Here is a 20,886-nt window from a genome sequence, read left to right on the forward strand (position 1 = left end):
ATGGTGACACGATGTAGCCAGTGCAGTTTGTTGATGTTGATAAAGAAATGCTTTCTTAAATGTGTCCTTCCCCATGTAGCCGATTACATCAGCATCTCCAATAGACCATGTGACCTGCAGTGTACCACCATCAGTGGCGAGCGACAGCTGCTGGTTCCTGCCCACGATGGCACCTCCTGTCGGGATACTAAAAACCATGGAGTGTGTATCGAGGGGATGTGTCAGGTAACCAACCAGGAAAAGTTCAGATGTTTTTTTTACTGTAGAAAATCTTAATGAAATATTTTCAACATCATAGAAAATACACTCGTTAGCTGCTTCGTTGGACACCGTGGTGTTCATTCAACAAGGCGCTCAGACTTTTTCGTCTACTTTAGCAGGATGGCACAGTTGCTGCAGCTTTGTGGTCAGCATTTTCATGATGTTCCACTACATCCCACAGCTGCTCTGTCAGACTCATTGTGCTTGTCATGCATGATGCTTTTAATTTACTGTCATGATTTCTCAGGCAGTCTAAGATGACATGAGCTGTGTGACGTGGTTCTGTTAGAGGAGGGTAAACTCTGCAGAGGTGGACGCAGCTGCTGTCAGTACTGAGGCATGCTGGGAACAGCCTTCACCTTTCAACACATGGTTTCACTTCACTATAAAGAAGTTCTTTGTATATTCTGGCGTCGCTGTAGTAGGGGGTGAGCTAAAGGAGCGGACATTCATGACCTTTCTTCTTGAACCCAGATGTGGGGCAGCTGACTGCCCTGTTGGGCTCCACGTCACCTTTCCTCCCCACTCTGACATGTGGTTGAACTCGGCTGTGTTTAAAAGTGTGCTTTAAAGAGCAAAACATGTGAACACCTTCACCCAATCACGTGGCTTGGAAGAATATATTTCCTGGTAGTAAAAATTCAAGTCAGGTGTTTCTGGTTGTTGTGAGAAAAAGCTGCATGAGTGTTGTCTCTGAAGAACAAACAGTGTCACATGTATGTGCATTATGTCTGCTCCTCTGTTCCAGCCTGTGGGGTGTGATGGGGAGCTGTACAGCAGTAAGACTGTAGACAGGTGTGGTGTGTGCGGAGGGAACGGGACATCATGCCAGCGGATCTCTGGATCCTACAGGAAGGCACTCACACAGTTAGGTAACACACACACAGATAACCACATTCAACATACATGTCTAACTGGCACAGGACGAGCATTTAGTGATTATTTCACTCATACAGCTCAAGGAAACCATTATCTTTGCAACCACCTCAGTGAAATCCACTGCACGGTGTCCTGTAAACATGTGTCGTCATAGAAGCCTGAAACCGGGGTGGATGACTCCATGATGTCTTCACCCCCTTCTGCTGGTTCGTTTGACAGCATGTTTTTGTACCAACACGGCTTCCCAAAGAGATATTGACATGAAACTTGGCATATCGCAACATGGTGTAAAGTACATTCTTAAAACATCAGAAGAAACAGGACAAGTTAAGGACAAAAGAAGTGGCACACCTGAAAGAAATTCTACAGCAGATGAACGGTTATGTCCTTCAGTAATAAGGAAAATATCCAGCAAAGACCTGACAGGACCTGAGAAATGCATCTGACCCTTCGGCTGATTCATTTACTTTCCACAGAAGCCTCATTAGAAGTGCTCTGAATGGAAGGACGGCTGTCAAGAAGCCACTGTTAAGGAACAGAAAGAGGGAGAACAGGCTGAAGTATGTGTCTGTGAAGGTTCTCAGTCATCCAGGTCATCGTAGTCAAAGGGGTTTGCAAGACGCTTTTCTTTGCAAACCCCTTTGACCAGGCTGAAGTATGCCAAATTAGAACTGGACTGGAAATCGCAGGCAACGTAACTCTTATGGAGTGATGGATCCAAACTGACTGGATCAAATCAGGAGTCCAACTGTCTCAGCCATGTTTCAAAGATGTTGGAGGCAGACTTCGACGCATGGTGTAATCCCATCTGGAAGCGTGTGATGCAGTACCAGTGCATTAAAAACATACTTAGATGGGTTAGCCTCCCCCAGAGATCTGTCCTCACCAGACTGAGTCCTCGTATTCACAGAAATGTGTTCCTGCTGATAAACTCTTGGAGTGTTTTTTCTTTCCAATTGTGTTGCAGTTTAGTGACAAGTTTGTGTTTGTCATCAGGTTATGTGTTTATCACCAACATCCCAGCTGGAGCTTCAGACATTCAGATCATAGAGAGGCACAAGACGGAGAACATCCTGGGTGAGAACGTACAGCTTCTTTAAGGTCAATATCATCAGGGATCATGGTTCAATATCATCAAATATATGCATATATATGATTAGTGTATTACAGTAAGTAAACTAATTCAACTCCTAAGTAACTTTCTAAAGGAAGAGATCAGGATTAGTAGCTAAACTCTGGGTACTGCTATGTTAGAAAATGATGTGTTGCAGTGAGGTGTGATTTAAAAAGCAGAGGTGCATTCTGCTTCCAACACTCACCTGTTCGTTCTGTAATTTCACTACAGATCCCAGACCTGCACAGGAAGCAAATGTCATCACATTTCAGTGGTGATGAGAGTTTTAGTGTCCAGCTAAGACTTGGTCATTTTCACTTGTTTTAAGTTAAAGAAGTCTAGTTTGACACCAGGACCGTCTCGAGGTATTTGAGAGTAAGAACATGCAGATCTGAACCACCTATCTGTGTCTTAAGTGCAAATATGTGAAGCCAACTGTCATTCACGTCTCATCTGAAAGGCGCCTTCAGTCCTACCACTGATGGGACGTCCCTGGCCTCAAGTGGCTCCCATCAGTTTGTCATGTGTTCATCACCAACATCCTAGCTGGGATTTTACTGTGTCAGTTAAAGCTGACATCAGCGTGGAAATAAAACGTGTCTGGGAACAACTGCAGAGTAGGCGGAGTTTTCTCGCACAGGACACGGCATCTCCTCATCAACAGCCAATCACAAGTACTTCCTGTTTCCCTGTGTCTAATATATGCTTTGAATTATGAGTTGTACTTCACTGCTCTGTGTTCAGTGAGATTTAAGTCCACAGATATGTGACTTGAATCTTTAAGCGCCTGATAATAAAATAGTGCTAGGTAGTCTCGTGAGCGTCTCTCAGTAGAGCACAGTTGTCACTTTGAAGGTAGATGTGAGATATATGAAGGTCAGGGACCCCCGTCAGCTTTTAGAACTGAAGATGTGTTTCAGATGAGAGCTCTTCAAGAACTAACAAACAAGTCCCATCTCCTCAAGCCCTTAGACTACCATGGCCTAGATGGGAATGTAGACAGTCTGAATGATATTGTTTGCCAGTGTGGTGCTGTTTATTGTGGTTGCACCAGCACAACCTTTGCTCAGTGCTTCTACCAGCTGTAGATTTGGCCCCTTGTCTCGGGGACAGCATGTAGGAAAACACTGTCCCGTTTTGGAACATGCTCAGTACCATTGGCCTGGATTTACAAAGACACACATGTACACACTGAAGGACATGTGGGACTTTTTAGCCCTCCTACCTGACGTTTTCCCTTCTTTCTAGCTCTGTCAGATGAAGCGGGATATTTCTTCTTCAATGGGAACACGGTGTTTGACAATCCTCAGAATTTCCACGTGGCAGGAACAGTGTTCAAGTACCGACGTCCAAGCATCATGTTGTCTGATGGGTTGGAATACATCATTGCCCAGGGACCCACTCTGCAGGGTCTTAATGTTATGGTAGTACAGGAACACACACACACACACACACACACACGTGTTTGTTAGTTTGACTGTAACAAGGCTGCATGTCGTTTCAGTACTACAACTTGAATGGGAAACTCCCCCACATCACCTACGAGTATACCATCCCACTCAAGTCTCAAGCAGCTGCCGCGGCCTCACGCCACTCCAAACTTAACCTCACCTATAATGACGCAAACGTGGATGTCAGAGGGGATCAGAGTATCTCGATGAACCACAGCAGAGGGTCAGCATCTGTCCATCACGACCTGCATGACCACCCAGATGTCCAGCTGCAGGAAGAAGAGGAGGAGGAGGAAGTGGTCTGGGAGATCCAGACCGCCAGACCAGCACCAGCACCAGTGGACATTATGGTCTACAGACCAGCTGATGTCATCACTCATGTGTTTAGTCACAATGATGTGGAGGAACAAGGACCTCCAGCACCATCTGGCTACAGTAAGTTTTATTCATCTTACTTGTATTATTAAAGATGTTCGACTGACTTAGTCGTGCCAGAGGTTTAATCAGGAGACAACAACAGCTTTAGTGATCATTTAATCTTCTGTGTGATTGGTGCTTTCTAACCACATGATTTCTGCCACTGTCTTTCTTTTCTCTGGTCATTAAGAAAGCTCTTCCAACTCTTCCAACGAGCAATCGACTGAAGATGACAACACGCTAATGCTCACATTCCCAGGTAGAAAAGACAAATCCAGTCGTTTCCCAAATGTTTTCACTTCAGACATCTTCCTTGTAATCTTACAGCAGGGCAGTGGTTCCCAAACTTTTTTTGCTAGGCCCCCTTTGTCTTACAAGAACGCCGCCCACACTCACACACACCCATATTTTGTTTCAAACTCCACTGCATTTTATTCCACACCGCAAATTGTAAACAATGAAAGAAATAAAAGGTTACAGGTTGCAATTAAATAAATCACTACCTCTTTTTAAACAATAGAAAAACAAACCATCTTTATTTTACGTATAGTTGTTTTTGTTGTTTTTTAGGTTTTTACTGTGTAATAATATTCAACATTGCTATCAATACATTTTTCAAAATGTCGCTGTGCAGAATGCGTTTAAAACATAAACAACTGTGGGATACTGTGCCACGGTCGGTATCACTGACAAAATGTGTTCCCCTGCGTGGCGAGCATTCACTGGGCACGCAGCGAGGATCCAGTTATTCCGCCTCCATTACAGATATTAGACGTGGAAGGAGTGATGTTTTAGTTTTGTGAAAAAGTAAAAAGCGAGTGTTGTTACATTACCATTCAGTTTGAGGGTTACACCAGAAAATTATATATTTATTGTTGTCACGTGGTATCAGACAGGACATTTTGCCTGATAATTATTTTTATCCTCCTGTAACTTTACTGTATAAAGAGCTAAAACCTCCAAAGTTTCAGGAGTAGTTAGTCGTTATAAGAAGTGTTTGTGAACTAAAAATCAAGAATGTGGGATACTGTTTGTCCGTGATTTGGAGAGCCCAGCGTGTGCTCCCGACGCAGGGGAAACAAATCCTGTTGGGGAGACCTGCCTTGGAACGACAGCTGTCGTGCAGGTGAAGCCAAAAACATGATATCCTTCATCAATATGTTCTAGTCTTTGGCTTGGAAGCATATTTGGTAAATGGACTGGTTCATATATAGCGCTTTTCTACTCTATCTGAGCACTCAAAGTGCTTTATACAACTAATTCATTCACCCAATCACACCATTCACACAAGCACTTTTTCTAAGCTGCTGACCCTGCTCTATGATTGGCCGACCACTTTGTGGCTAAGTTGCTGTTGTTCCCAAGCTTCCACGTTGTTATCATACAGTTTGAACCGTGAACTGTAGAATATTTCCTGCTGGAGTGCGTAGGTGGCACCCTATCATGTTACCTGAGTGACTCTTTCACAAATGTGTGTAAAAGCGTGTGCATGCCCAGCTGCCTCAGTCCATACAGTGGTGGGCCTGGACTGGAACAGCTGAATGGGTGAGTGAATACTTTGGACAATACAGGGTGTGAACGCGGAATAATACAGTCTGATGTTGATCAGCTGTGCAATACCAGTGTGTGTGATTGGTAGCAGCTTCATTTTTCAGACAATGATCCTGAACAGATATGCTTCTACTGCCAATAAAGGAACCTGAAGAACTCCTGAAGGCTGCTTAAACTTCAAAAAGAGTTCAGGGTGTGAATAAGACCTGTGGTCACACCAAAGCTCATCGGACTTACACACCAGTGTTGGGCCAATATACTACAACCACAGTTTCAGTGAAGTTGGGACGTTGTGTAAAGTGGTGAACCTCGCCCCATCCTTTAAAACAGGGGTAGGCAACCTTTCTGATGTTGAGTACCATCTGAAATTTCCTCAGAAGTCAGTGTGCCATATGATTGCATTAGCAATAAATTTAATAACGCTCTTTATCAACAGTTACACACTATATAGAGACACTTTATAGAATTATATTTGTTTGCAGATGTTGGCAGCTATCAGCGAATAGTTTTCAGCTATTTTGAAACAAAAAAAAGACACTTTGTATCCATAACAGCAAATGAACTGTACAACAGAAAATACAAATGCTATTTATGGTCTCCTCACAACAATGATAAGAAAAATAAACTGGGCCAACATGGCATGTTTGTTAATACAGAGATACACATGTTAATGTGATCTCTGGTCTCCCACTCAGAGACACAGGTCTCCCAGTGTCCAGCATTCAGACGGCTACCTGAGGACACTCATGTGAGAGAAAATCTGCTCACACAGATATGTAGAGCCAAATGCTGTCAATAAGGCCTCTGCAATGTTCTGAAGACAGTTAAACTTGTCAGGTAGTGACGTCCAGCAGGTGAAAATGCAGCTCCATGAACACGCACAGCTGTGGATTCCAGCTGCTTCGATGTTGCATTAACTGCGGCCATTTATTTTTTAATGCACCTTCTCAGATTAATTCACTGCGTGTCGTGCCCAGGGCTGGACTGGGACAAAAAATCGGCCCGGGCATTTTGACTAGAATGAATGAAAACAAACGCTGTTGTGACAGTGATGTACAGTCTTGTTGGTATATGTATGATTTCTATACATTTTATGTCAGATAAAAACTTTGGTTGTAAGCTTCAGATAATTATTTATTAAAAGCGAGACATTTTAAATGAGAATAAGAAAGTATTTCTTTGTCCCCCCCTCTCCCTGTTAATGCCCTACCTGGCCCCCCTGACAAAACTTTGCTAGACCCGCCCCTGCACAGTTACCAGCTGTCAGCTACTTAGAAAAGGATCCTGGTGTTATTTGTCTCTCAGAAACAGTTCATAACTTCAACTCATTCATGTCACCTAAAAGGTAAACCTGTTTCTCCATCACCTGTTCAGCTCTGATGATTCAGTAAGGACATCTCCTGGTTTCATCTTCATGTTTCCCTCTCACCAGATAACCAAACCGACATCATGACCAGCAGCTTTACAGCTGTGGCTCCAGCAAACATCAGCTGATACTAGAAATTAATATTAAATAAATTCTAACAACAGCTGATCAAGCTTAAACGTGCTGCTGTTGTTTAGCGCGACATCCGCTGGTTTCCTCTTTCTGGCGCAAAGTGGGCGATAAACAAACAAGAGAGACGATCAGCTGATCATTGATCAGTTTCATGATTGAAGTAGCAACAGGAGAGGGAGGGGGAGAGAATGAGAGGAGAAGAAACAGCTGACAGCGTAAAGACACAGAATAACTGCAGCTTTGTGTCTTTTTTCATTCTAGCTGAAGTCCGGGACAAACTGTGTTCCTTTTCAGCTCAAAACGAAACGCGTAATATTTTCTCTGAATGCGAGACGATTCTGTCTTTTTACGGGACAGTTGGCAACTCTACTAACTAACCTTATGAATAAAATAAAGTTCACTATCAGTAACATCATAGCACCCACCCAGCTGTATAGAAACTCCGTCATGCTAGCTAGTACGCAGTACGAGTTATTGTAACTGACTGTAAAAAGTCAGCACAATGAAAATAAACTCCACCTAAACTTGGTTTATATCTGACCAGATAGACTGCAGGTCATAACTTCTTACCTGAAGTTCAGTTCACCTGACGCTCGGACCGGCGGCCGCCTCAGGTCTCTCCTCCTCCCCTTTCCTTCATCCACCTGCTGGCCTCCACCACTTGCTAATGTTACTGAATCTGTGGAAGCTCCGCCATAGCCACCACCAAACAACTGAGTCATTTTTACACACCGACCAGCATCTGGCCAATCCACCACATTTCATTGTTTATACCGCTACAAACAAATAAAAATAAAAATAAAAAAAATCATCGGCCCACTGGGCAAATGCCAGGTATGCCCGATGGCCAGTCCAGATATGGTCGTGCCATCAGTTAACCCTTCGCGTGCCAAGGGTTGGCACGCGTGCCCAGGGTTGCCGACCCCTGCTTTAAAACGACTGAGCCGTTTGGGGAATATTAAACCCCGATTCTTTTGTCCCCATGATAGAACAGAGAAAACCCGACTCATAGTGGTCAAAACATTTTATTTTTCTTTTTATTCAATCATCTTCCGGAAGAGAGAGACCCCCGCACAGCCCAAACACCAGTTGCAGGATCTCTAACATTAGAATCATAAACTGTGTCTCATATAGGTATTATTTTGGTACTTCACACGTCACTTTCATTACAAACAAACTCCTTATACTCAGTTCCTCTTTTCTGTGTCTGATTTATTAATATGCCTGTGCACTAAAACTTCCTGTGCAGCTTGCAATAACTTCCCTTTTCTGAGGTCTGTTGCCAGGGCAACCTACCACCCTTTGACCTAGTTCTTCTGGTTTATAAAGGCCTACACATAAAGCAATATAATTAGCAAATATAATCAGCAATATATATTAAATACATGACAGGATGCTCATGACAAACACCTGTTTCCCATTAACCTGTTCACCTGTGGAATGTTCAAAACTGGTGTTTTTGAACATTCCAAAACTTTCCCAGTCTTTTGCTGCCCCTGTCCCTGAAACCGTTTCCCATTTTTCTAGCAAATTGTAAGGAAGTGAAGGAAAGCGCAAGAACAGGACTGTAGAGTTTTACTTTGATTATATATAAGTTATGAAAAAGACACCTAATAATATGAAGATTAGCAAATAAAAAATGAAACCTTAACCTTGAATTGAATTGAATTGAATTGAATGAATGCTTTATTGGCCACATGCAGGTTGCCCCGCAGAGGAATAGAACACCCCCCCCCCCCCGACCTACACACACAACATAGACATCACATGGGAATACAGGTCGGAGATCGGCAGCGTTACAGAAAAACAGTGAAAAGTACACAACAATGGGAAAGTACAAGAGGAAAAATAGAGACCTCTACTCATGCTGGGCACATGTGGGAGGACAGCATGAGAACAGGAAACAAAAAAAACTCCTCTGCACAGAAAGCACATAAATGTCCACAGTACAACATTTGAGCACGTGACCAGCCACAGGGTTTGGGTAGGGGGTGAGGAGTGATCACGAGGAAACACAACAGTCATCCTGCACAGCGCTACCATTCCAGCGCGGCACACAGACCCGCCGTCTTCCCCCGCAGGAAACAAGCATCGAAGGCGTTTGGAAAGGGAGGGGGATCAGTGTTTGCTTATCAGTGTAAGTGTATGTGTATGCGTGTCCATAGTTCAGCTATGACAGTGTCCTTCGCCCTGCCAGGCTAAGTAAACAGTCTTCCAGCCAACCCAGGTGGCCTGCATGGGATGGGAAGAATAGTCATCACAGTCGTTATCAGGGAGTAGTTGTTCGGCTCCAGCCTTGGGCCTGCAGCTGGCGCCGTGGTGATATCCGCATTTCGATATTGGTATTGTTGATTTTTCATGCGAGCAGGCCAGGAGAATGTCAAGCTGCTCTTTTAACACTCTGACACTGGTCTCTCAATCTCCCGTTGGAGAGTCGCGAGCCTCCCCATGATGGTATCAAACTTCTGCTCTGTGTTGTTGTCATTCTTTTGATTCTGAGACCTCACAGCTGCAGTGATCCGTTCCGCGATGTGATCCAACTGTCGCTCAAGGGTCTCATTTTGAGCAGGCCTCTCTCTGATGTGTCCCCCCATACGCTCAATGGTGTTGTTTTGAGCCCTCACAGCAGCTGTAAGCGTCTCCAAGGTGTTAACCATGCTCCGTTCGTTGTGAGAGGTCGCGCCTCGTCCCATCACTTCAATTCCAGCGGGCAGCCTTGGGGGGGTTTGAACAGCTGGTTCTGCTGTCTTATTTCTCCAATAAACCAGGGCCAGGCCAGCTCCGATCAGCAAGAACCCTGTTATCATGGTTCCGAATAGGTAGATATCTTCAGCCTCCTCAAACGACAGTCCCGCCAGGCACACGACCCTCCAGGTCTGCCACCCGTCCATCGTGTATCCGGCAGGGAAAGTCCCTCAAGGGCACTCAGGCTCTCCCGAGCCCAGACTTCTCGTTGAGAAAAGGGTGTCAATAGCATTCAGAGACCAGTTGATCAAATCCATAATTCTTTAGGTTTTAGAGAACGACAGTGAGAGACTGTTCCAGGGAAAGTAATGCGCACAAGACAAGACAAGGACACAGAGGCTAAGCAGGGAAGATAAGGGTAAGGAGGAGAGGAGGAAAGTGCAACCGCCTTCGTTGAGAGCCAGAGAGAGCCTTCAAAGTAATTTTAAAAATCTGTCCCATTCATTTGTCTCCCATTCACAGGTGATCAGAGGGTTCATCCTGCAGCAGAAGATGATCCCTACCTGCTGCTGGAGGAGACGCAGACAAACACACACTCAGCCACACACACACCCACGGAGCAGCGGTCAGTTGCTGCTGCAGACACAGACACAAGCTCACAAATGCACAGGGACATTGTCACAGTCATGGACTCTGTGGCCTCAGAAACAGTCAGTGGTCCTCACACCGCCATCCTGGTAGAGCTGCAGCAGGTGTCAGAGGTCCAGGCAGCCAACACAGAGAGGTACGATGAAGCATCTCATGATCCTCAGAGCTTATTCTGCATTTGTACTGTAATCATAATAAGAACTGCTTAACACCACACTGGGTTTAGATGTGTGCAGACTGGTCTGGGCTTGTACACGTGATCCTCAGGTTCAGTGAAGTCATTGTGACATTGCTGGGTTTTACAAGTTTCATCAATCTGCCTCCTGTCTGTGTTTCTGCTTCCTTCTAGCAACAACTTTGATGTGGAGCCACATATTAGTCTGGGAGACCTGTATAGCTGGAAGGTGTCTGCTTATGCTCCATGCAGTTCCACCTGTACAACAGGTAAACACAAAGCTGTCACCTGATACTATTAGGGCCAAACCAGATATTTGTGTGATTGGCTGCTGCTGCAAATCAGCACAGATTCAAGCACAGTGTAAAGATGATTGTTCTACATTTAACTGAAGGTGATCATAGTGACACTGTACTTGCTATCCCTGAGGGACTGATTAAATGAACTCCTGATGTAGGTGTAGACTTGGTGATGCGATGTTACCGTACTGCTCTGACACTGGACAAACCGTATTATGTTGTAACTTTGTAACTAAAAATGTAATTTTGACTAACACTCCTTGTTTAATAATCCATACTGAAGAAGTGAATTTGTCAACAACAGTTGCAATGGAAACGTTTCATTGTGTTTGACGCTTCGTCCCCTTCCTGACTAAATCAGGCTGAAATGGTGTGAACAGGCCGGGGGGCCAAAAACCTGCATTTTCAGTGTTGCCACATAATCGTGTCAGTCACAGCTCCACTCAGGATGGAGAGTACAATGTGATGGTAAAAATGGCTCACAGTGATGCTCTGGCTTTGTGCTGGGAGACTGCTGCAAACTGAGACCCAGCCTTCATAAACATGATCGACCTGTTTACATGTAGGTGAGCTTGAAAGAAGAGCTGATGTTTGCTTTGTGTAGTGTTGCAGTCTGTGGTGAAATCATACGATGCACAGAGCAGGAGAGCAGCACAGAACTACCAGAGCAATCTAAAAATGGCTCTGAACGCCATCTGGACTTGAATACCAGACACCGATTAGTTAAACTGCAGGAATGTCTTAAAGACATAAAGACCTGGATGGCCGCTAACTTTCTGCTTCTTAATTCAGATCAAACTGAGGTTATTGTACTCCGCCCTGAAAATCTTAGAAATATGGTGTCTAACCAGATTCTTTCTCTGGATGGCATTACCTTGGCCTCCAGTAACACTGTGAGGAACCTTGGAGTCATTTTTGACCAGGACATGTCCTTCAACGCACATATTAAACAAATATGTAAGACTGCTTTCTTCCTGTCTTCCTGACAGGGACTAGAAAGAGAGAGCAGATTTCTCCTGTATTGGCTTCCCTTCATTGGCTTCCTGTTAAATCCAGAATTCAAAATCCTGCTCCTCACATACAAGGTCTTAAATAATCAGGCCCCATCTTATCTTAATGACCTTGTAGTACCATATCACCCTATTAGAGCACTTCGCTCTCACACTGCAGGCTTACTTGTCGGAGGTTTCTTCCTGCTCATAGGGGGTCATATGATTGTTGGGTTTTTCTCTGTATGTATTATTGTAGGGTCTACCTTACAAAATAAAGCGCCTTGAGGCGACTGTTGTTGTGATTTGGTGTTGTATAAATAAAACTGAATAGAATATAAGATATGAATAAGACTAAACTTTCCTTGGAGAATAATTTTTCCAAAGAATCCAAGAAGTGCAAAAATACTTTCTGGTCTCCACATAAGTTGGCCAGTGCGACCAGGAGGATGTTCATCTCTGTGAGCACTGTGTGGTGGGGTGGCTGTAGCTCAGCAGGTGGAGCAGGGTCTTGCATGAATGTGTGTGAATGTTAGATAATTAGCACTTACACAGAAGAACCATAGAAAAAGCATAAATGAATGGGTGCACGAGGCAAGTTGTAAAAGTGCTCAGAGGAGAGAAGTTCTGAGATGTACCGTGTTCCCAGGTATCAGCAGCACATATGCTCTGTGCGTCCGGTATGATGGCACTGAAGTTGACGACCGTTATTGTGACTCTCTGACCCGACCGGAGCCCACACAAGAGTTCTGCATTGGAAAGCAATGTCCTCCACGGTACTGTTTCACCTCAGACTCACTGCAAAATCCACACCACGTTTAACACAGTTTTATGTGTGAATGGAAATGCTGGTTAACTGGAGAAACCAATCATGTTCAGTCAGGACCTCTGAGGTGGAGCAGGGTTAGAAGCAGCTTTGATAGTAGCACACGTTTCCCAGGTGAACAGTACTGATGCTGGCTGACTCTAAGATCTGCAGGGATGGATCTCCATGCCTGATTTCAGATGATGCTGACATACTCTGAAGTCAGATGCTACTTTTAGGACCTGGAGACTTGGAGTACACACTGGGAGGAACCAAACGTGCCATTTTTGTCAAATAAATCAATAAATAAACTGTTAAAAACTGACCTTTGCATCTATAACTGTATCTATACATTTACAGCATCACCCAGATTCAGATTTCCTACAAACATCTGGCCTAATTGTGTTACTGCATTAGCTGCTAAATATCTATGGATTCCTTTTAAATCTAAATAATCTGGAGCTGATTTATCAGACCTCATGTTTTACTGCCTATTTATAATATTATTTATAATATTATTATAAATATTTTAGTATAAATATTTTAGTTACAAATGTTATCGTATGCATACATTTGAATGTTTTTGACGAACAAAGCAAAAGAAACGTTGGAAATGATTCCAGGACTGTAAGAGTGAATATTTGGTGATAGCTTTGATTTACTGCCATAGTTTTGGTTACACCTGAAGCCATCTACATAATGCATCACACGGGGTCACCACCGTGGATGGATGCCCCACCAGGGAATTAAACAGAATTCCAGCACAAATCCAGGAGAACGATTCATTACATCTCTGGAATGTGTGTGGAGATGTTTTACGGACCTGTGATAACTACTCCACGGTGCGTCTTTGTTCTCAGATGGGAGACGAGTGGTTGGAGCGCGTGCTCTCGGACGTGTGGCGAGGGCCTGCAGTATCGTATCGTGCGTTGCTGGAAGATGCTGTCTCCTGGGTTCGACTCCTCTGTCTACGATTCGCTCTGTCTGTCACATGATCTCCACAAACCAGCCAATAGGAAGGTGTGCCACAGACAAAGCTGCGGACCCCAGTGGGAGGTGTCGGAGTGGTCGGAGGTTTGTGCTACAGCAGCGTCTAACTTTCATAACAACCAGTTCTCTTTTAATGTTGGTTCAAACTTCTTACATGTTCTTACGTGTTACCAAGCAAGAGGAAACTTTCCATAATTCACCTTTTTGAGATTTTGTCTCCTGTCAGGAAGACACGTGAATATTGTCATACTTCATGACACCAGCTGTCATTCATGGTTTCTCCCTCCGTGTGTCAGTGCTCGGCACGCTGTGGCTCTCGGGGCATCCGCACTCGAGAGGTTCGTTGCTCTATGGAAAGGAGACTGTGTAACGAGACCTCTCGGCCAATAGAGAGCCAGGAATGTGAAGGCCCACCGTGTGACAGACGATGGAGTGTTTCTGATTGGGGACCTGTGAGTTCAGCCCTTTACTGCACCCACCACACACTGAGACTCACTGTTTCAAAGCCTCAAACTGTACATTTTGGTCATTTTGATGACTTGACAGTGTGTCTGTGAGAGGTATCGCCAGATACGTCACCATGGTAACAAACCAGTCTCGAGTCACTCGGGTCTTTATCTTTTGAAAGTTTTCCAGGCTTTCTGAACGTCTTTGGACACTCGCTGCTTTTTCACTCGTTTACTTGAACCTGAATGTTTTTGTTGTTAAGCCACTAAACACTCAAAAACTCCCAACTCTGGGCATGAAGCAGCAGCAGTGTGCAGACAGCTTAGCAAAGAACCAGTTTGAAACTGCATATTAAGATTATTCGTTATTAGCACAAAAACACAGAGTTTGCAATATTTTTTTATTATTCTACAAAAAATGCCAAAGATAAAAGAGTTTAACAGGTTAAAATAGGTTTTATATAGAGCAACAAAGAACTACACAGAGCATTTGAAGCCTTTGGGCCTTCAGTCGATCCGTCTCTTTGCTTCAGCCTCTCCTGAAATGGTCTCTGTAGAACGGTGGCTGTCAGTTACTGGGCTGAAAACCAGTGGATACAGGCCTAACAGTGGGAGAAACAGCAGATTAATCTGACTCGATTTTGCAGTTTTGTAGTTTTCAGAGGTGGAGGTTATGAGCAGCTTTTGTCCAGCGTGTAAATGTATTTTGCATGAAAATGTCTCTGCGTCATGTCAGTGCTCAGGTGAGTGCGGGGAGGGCAGGATGGTGCGTTCTGTGACCTGCCGTTCGTCAGGCGGACTTGTGATGTCAGACGGGCAGTGTGACCAGCCGTTACGCCCGTTGGCCATCTATCCCTGCGGTGACAGAGACTGTGCTCCACACTGGGTTGAGCAGGAGTGGCAACAGGTGACTGTGGCACAGTGAAGACATATTTTAACGCTGTATAAGGATGGTACACTCTTTAGTTTTGCGTCTGTGTTTCAGTGTAACGCTACCTGTGGCCGCGGCGTGCGGCAGCGTCAGGTGGTGTGTGCTGGCCTGGAAGGAGGAGTGTTCAAAGAGTTTCCAGACAGCAGCTGTAACCAAACCAACAAACCGCAGATGAGCTCATCCTGCTTCCAGAGACCCTGCTCCAAGTGGTTCACCACATCCTGGTCTCAGGTAGCGACGCCTGTCATCAGCCACCCAGCACACAATCACAGCCATCTCACATTTTTCAAACTTTCCTCAACAAACTACAATTGGCAAGTTTGACCTCTTGTTCACTCAGTGCAGCAAGACCTGTGGGCGTGGCATCCAGGTTCGAGAGGTCAAGTGTTACCAAGGGGAGGAGCTGGTATCGAGGGGTCACAGCTGCGACTCTGCCCTCAAGCCAGAAACCAAGCAGAGCTGTGAAATCCAGAGCTGTCCGACAGAAGCACCAGGTATAAAAACTCCAAGAGCAGATGATGCCGCCGTTAGACGAGGACTTTCTAACAGGAGCAGATTTGTTATGTGTGTGTTTATCCTGCAGCATCACAAGGAGCAGACTTCTGCCAGGACAAAGCAACAGCCAACTGTGCCCTGGTTCTAAAGGTGAAGCTGTGCTCCCACTGGTACTACAGGAAAGCCTGCTGCCAGTCCTGTAAGGCACCCAGACCCTGAAGCCTTTGCTGTAACCTCTCACCTCAGCATCAGCCACTGGTACCAAAGGTCACGTTTTTATTGGTGCTACACAAAGCTCGCTGCTAGCAACGAAAGACCGCAGTACATCAACATAACCTGATTACTTTTATCCAATCATTGATGTCAAAGGTCAACTTATGATCACTGTATGATTCTCTCCTTACCATTGTAGGAAGTATACCAGTACGAGGTCTTCTCCCAGCATCCTTTCTGAACTATATCACTGTGCTACTAGTTTAGTCACAACCTCCACCTCAGACAATGTGAAGATAGACTAGCTTTAGGGGGTGATAGGAGGAGGAAACAGTTCTTTCTGTGTTCATCGCTCCAGATAACAAATGTGTCATTTCTACGGTGCTAAAGAAGCTGTATGTAAACACGTCAGAGCCTAAAGCGACGGTCGTTGCTGTGACAACAGACTGAGACAGGCGGTGAAACTCGGCCCTGCCCTTAATGTACACAAACCGGGAGTTTGGGCAGGTTGTTCTCCTGCTGCCACCATGGAACGCAGCTCCTCGTCCTCCCCGCTACGCACAGCACGGCTTGCATAATGTTGTCACCTGTCGTAGCCATACCGCCGCTTAAGTCCGTCTTCAAATCAAACTGCATTTGAACAATATTTTCAGCCCTTTTGACTTCAAATAGAAACACAGCTGATATTCAAAATGAACTTGGACACAGCACAGAAAAAAAACCAGCTCATTGTGTTTCCATTTAAATGAAAGAATCCAAAGTATTAACTCAGTTTATCTATACAGCATCAAATCATAAAGTCGCCTCAAAGTGCTTCACGTTGTATGTAACGTTGTAACATGCCTTTTAATGCTAGAGTCACATGGGTCAAATGTGCCTTTGGAACTATTGTCAAGCGGCGTCTAACTGAAAACTGCGTTTTCACTGCAGCATCTCTAAAGATTGTTTCCTAGCTGGTAGCAATGAGTTGCGGTTGCACAAAGTGATTCTTTAGCTTGCACAGGGGGTTGTCCTCTGTAAATAAGATGGCTCTGGGAAAGCTGGTACAAGTTTACCGGTAAGGAGTCAAGAAACAATTGTGACTCGTGTGGGCTTTTCAACCTGCACAGCTGAAGGACAGCACGCCAGCCGTGCAAACAGAGGAGCAGGAACACGCTGCTGCCAGTGAAAACTGCCCGGGCCGAACTCTCGTCCACGTACTACACTGTTTGTTTACCTGATGTTACACTGCCCACAGAGCTGCTGCTGCTCTGACTGTTTGTACTGTATCCCACTGAAAGAATTAAAGGTGAGTGTTTTTGTGTTTGACCCACTGCTTCTTTGTAGTCGGACTGACCCTTGCATTTAGCGATGCTGTTGGATACCAAGGTGTAGTTGTGAAATAGAAGGAACGAGCTTAAACTTTAGTGGTGTGCAGCTTAAACGTGGTAATTCAAGCTAGGTTGTGTGTGTGTGAATAAAAGAAACACAGACGTGAAGCTACGCTAGCTCTGAAACATGATCTGACCCTCTGTGTGGATGAGTGTCACAGTTAATCATTAGATCAGTTTCACCCTTCATGACCTTCACAATTAACATCAACGTTAGAAAAGGTGAAACCTCAGGCCCCAGCCTCCTCTGCTCCACTGCTGCAGCCGAGAACCCCACAGAGCCCTTTTTGTGCATTAACATTATCCATGATTGTGGTTGGAAAGGTAGATAATTAACAGACATCCTCACAAAATAAAAGACAAACAGTCATAACATTGGCTTTTTATAGATGAGACATCAGATACAAATATTCAATTCAGTTTTATTTATACAGCGCCAAACCACAGCAATAGTTGCCCCAAGGCGTTTTATGTAAGTTAAAGACCCTAATACAGAGGAAAACCCAACAATCAGATGACCCCCTATGAGCAAGCACTTTCATGACAGTGGGAAGGAAAAACTCCCTTTTAACAGGAAGAAACCTCCGGCAGAACCAGGCTCAGGGTTCTCTTTACTAATCTACAAACGTGACACATTATGTGAAATCCATGAGGAATCTTGTGGACTGGATTTTACTGCCATGGTTTGGGTCTAGTGATCCTTTATCCTGTAGTAAAACATTTCTACCCTGATGGCAGTGACGTCCTATAGGTCAACTTTGACTAAGGGACTTTGAGTGGTTGTAGCGCTCTGTACCCTCTTTATCAAAACCTCAGGACGGGACAGCTGAGTGTGATCAGCTGAGCCCTTGGTATTTCTCCAGCTTCTCGTGTTCCTTCTTCCTGATATTGCTGTCATTGGGAACCGCTACATCAATCACTACGGCCATCTTCTTCTGTTTGTCTACCACCACTATGTCCGGTTGGTTAGCCATCGTCATTTTATCCGTCTTCATCTGGAAGTCCCACAGGATCTTACCTCGGTCATTCTCCACCACCCTTGAGGGCGTCTCCCATTTTGACCTCGGGACTTCCAGGTTATACTCAGTGCAGATGTTTCTGTACACTACGCCGGCCACTTGGTTATGGCGTTCCATGTATGCCCTGCCTGCTAGCATCTTGCACCCTGCTGTTATGTGCTGGATTGTCTCAGGGGCATCTTTACACAGCCTGCACCTGGGGTCTTGCCTGGTGTGATAGACCCCAGCCTCTATGGATCTTGTACTCAGAGCTTGTTCTTGTGCTGCCATGATTAGTGCCTCTGTGCTGTCTTTCAGTCCAGCTTTGTCCAGCCACTGGTAGGATTTCTGGATATCAGCCACCTCCTCTATCTGCCGGTGGTACATACCGTGCAGGGGCCTGTCCTTCCATGATGGTTCCTCTTCTTTCGTGGGTTTCTGCTGCCTGAGGTATTCACTGAGCACGCTGTCAGTTGGGGCCATCTTCGTGATGTATTCGTGGATGTTCGTTATCTCATCCTGGACTGTGGTGCTGACACTCACCAGTCCCCGGCCCCCTTCCTTCCGCTTAGCGTACAGCCTCAGGGTGCTGGACTTGGGGTGAAACCCTCCATGCATGGTAAGGAGCTTTCTTGTCTTTATGTCAGTGGCTTCTATCTCCTCCTTTGGCCAGCTTATTATCCCAGCAGGGTACCTGATCACGGGCAGGGCGTAGGTGTTGATGGCCCGGATCTTGTTCTTACCGTTCAGCTGACTCCTCAGGACTTGCCTGACCCTCTGCAGGTACTTGGTGGTTGGAGCTTTCCTAGCGGCCTCTTCATGGTTCCCATTTGCCTGTGGGATCCCCAGGTACTTGTAACTGTCCTCTATGTCTGCAATGTCCCTTCATTGGCTTCCTGTTAAATCCAGAATTCAAAATCCTGCTCCTCACATACAAGGCCTTAAATAATCAGGCCCCATCTTATCTTAATGACCTTGTAGTACCATATCACCCTATTAGAGCACTTCGCTCTCACACTGCAGGCTTACTTGTTGTTCCTAGAGTATTTAAAAGTAGAATGGGAGGCAGAGCCTTCAGTTTTCAGGCCCCTCTTCTGTGGAACCAGCTTCCAGTTTGGATTCAGGAGACAGACACTATCTCTACTTTCAAGATTAGGCTTCAAACTTTCCTTTTTGCTAAAGCATATAGTTAGGGCTGGACCAGGTGACCCTGAATCCTCCCTTAGTTATGCTGCAATAGGTGTAGGCTGTTGGGGGATTCCCATGATGCACTGGGTGTTTCTTCTTCACTCACTATGTGTTAACAGACCTCTCTGCACTGAATCATATCTGTTATTAATCTCTGTCTCTCTTCCACAGCATGTCTTTATCCTGTCTTCCTTCCCTCACCCCAACCAATCACAGCAGATGGCCCCGCCCCTCCCTGAGCCTGGTTCTGCCGGAGGTTTCTTCCTGTTAAAAGGGAGTTTTTCCTTCCCACTGTCGCCAAAGCGCTTGCTCATAGGGGGTCATGTGATTGCTGGGTTTTTCTCTGTATGTATTATTGTAGGGTCTACCTTACAATATAAAGCACCTTGAGGCGACTGTTGTTGTGATTTGGTGCTTTATAAATAACATTGAATTGAAGAGAAGAGCTGTACATAGCCACACATACACAGAGGTGAGAGCACTAAGGTCAACAGTTTATTCAGCACTGCTGTTGTGTGAACAACACATACGTTCCAGCATTTATTCAGTGGACCTCCATTTAGATGTGCACTGTGGTCAAACTATTATAAACCAACTTATATATGCAGTGTTGGGAGTAACGGAATACATGTACCACCGTTAAGTATTTAAAATACAAAATATGAGTAACTGTATTCCGCTACAGTTACCGTTCAACAAAGTAACTGTATTCTGAATACCACCTTTTTAAACTAAATGGATTACATGGCGGTCTTTTCCTGTTTCATATGTTCGGCTATGCCCTCTCTACTTTTGGTAATTCCACGCCAGTGGAAACCCAAACAAAACACGCATTAAGAGGCTCTAATGTCTGTGTCTCAATCTCGCGGTCTGCATAATGATGTGAAGAAATATTTTTTAAAATGATTTAATATGAAGGCAATAGGCAGAGTGTTACAGGCATGGCCCTAAAGCATGTAGCCTGATGGGCAGTGTAGTCCGTGCTGCAGGGAGAATGGACTACCATACACGTTATGTGTCTGTGAGCGAGGGAGAGAAAGGAAAAGTACAAGCTGTCATCGAGCAGAAACGGGAGCTGGAAGCATGTAAATATAATAATAACCACTGCAGCCAAGAAGAGTGCCTGACGAGTCCAGCTGTAAGTAAGCTATTAAGACTCGACTGTACACTGTGTTCGTGTTTTCCTCCGAAACAATAAGTTCAGTTGGAGCAGCCTTTCAACGCCTCTCTCTGTCTCTCGCTAGCAAAGTTGACCCAGACAACAAAGTAAAGCTAGTTTTCGGCTACGAGCCCGACACGAACCCGACGTATTAGCCAGAGGTCCCTTTACTACGGTTCGGAGCCGCGGACCTGTTTTATATACGCGCGGAATAGTTTTCTATACGAGATCGCTGCAAAAAGTGCAGCCTTACCTAATGTCCACCTACTGTTACTCATTTATATTAAGATTTAAACATCTAGTTGGTATTGGTATGGAGAGTAA

The 20,886-nt window shown here is 44.9% G+C and overlaps 1 protein-coding gene across 1 annotated transcript in view; it reads left to right on the forward strand.

Annotated features, from left to right (window-relative positions):
- Nucleotides 1-17,486, forward strand: part of si:ch211-267e7.3 (ADAMTS-like protein 2) — a 35,295-nt gene extending 17,809 nt beyond the window's left edge. Inside the window, exons 6-20 of the mRNA XM_063462684.1 lie at nt 80-225; nt 1,010-1,133; nt 2,137-2,217; nt 3,503-3,678; nt 3,759-4,140; nt 4,313-4,381; nt 10,379-10,640; nt 10,854-10,948; nt 12,617-12,743; nt 13,633-13,846; nt 14,059-14,214; nt 14,945-15,115; nt 15,194-15,370; nt 15,480-15,633; nt 15,723-17,486. Coding sequence (XP_063318754.1) covers nt 80-225; nt 1,010-1,133; nt 2,137-2,217; nt 3,503-3,678; nt 3,759-4,140; nt 4,313-4,381; nt 10,379-10,640; nt 10,854-10,948; nt 12,617-12,743; nt 13,633-13,846; nt 14,059-14,214; nt 14,945-15,115; nt 15,194-15,370; nt 15,480-15,633; nt 15,723-15,853 — 2,465 coding nt within the window. The 3' untranslated portion in view covers nt 15,854-17,486. The remainder of the gene's footprint in view (nt 1-79; nt 226-1,009; nt 1,134-2,136; nt 2,218-3,502; nt 3,679-3,758; nt 4,141-4,312; nt 4,382-10,378; nt 10,641-10,853; nt 10,949-12,616; nt 12,744-13,632; nt 13,847-14,058; nt 14,215-14,944; nt 15,116-15,193; nt 15,371-15,479; nt 15,634-15,722) is intronic.
- The last annotated feature ends 3,400 nt before the right edge of the window (nt 17,487-20,886 follow it).

The sequence above is a fragment of the Pelmatolapia mariae genome, linkage group LG18 (assembly GCF_036321145.2).
Source record: "Pelmatolapia mariae isolate MD_Pm_ZW linkage group LG18, Pm_UMD_F_2, whole genome shotgun sequence".
Taxonomy (NCBI): domain Eukaryota; kingdom Metazoa; phylum Chordata; class Actinopteri; order Cichliformes; family Cichlidae; genus Pelmatolapia; species Pelmatolapia mariae.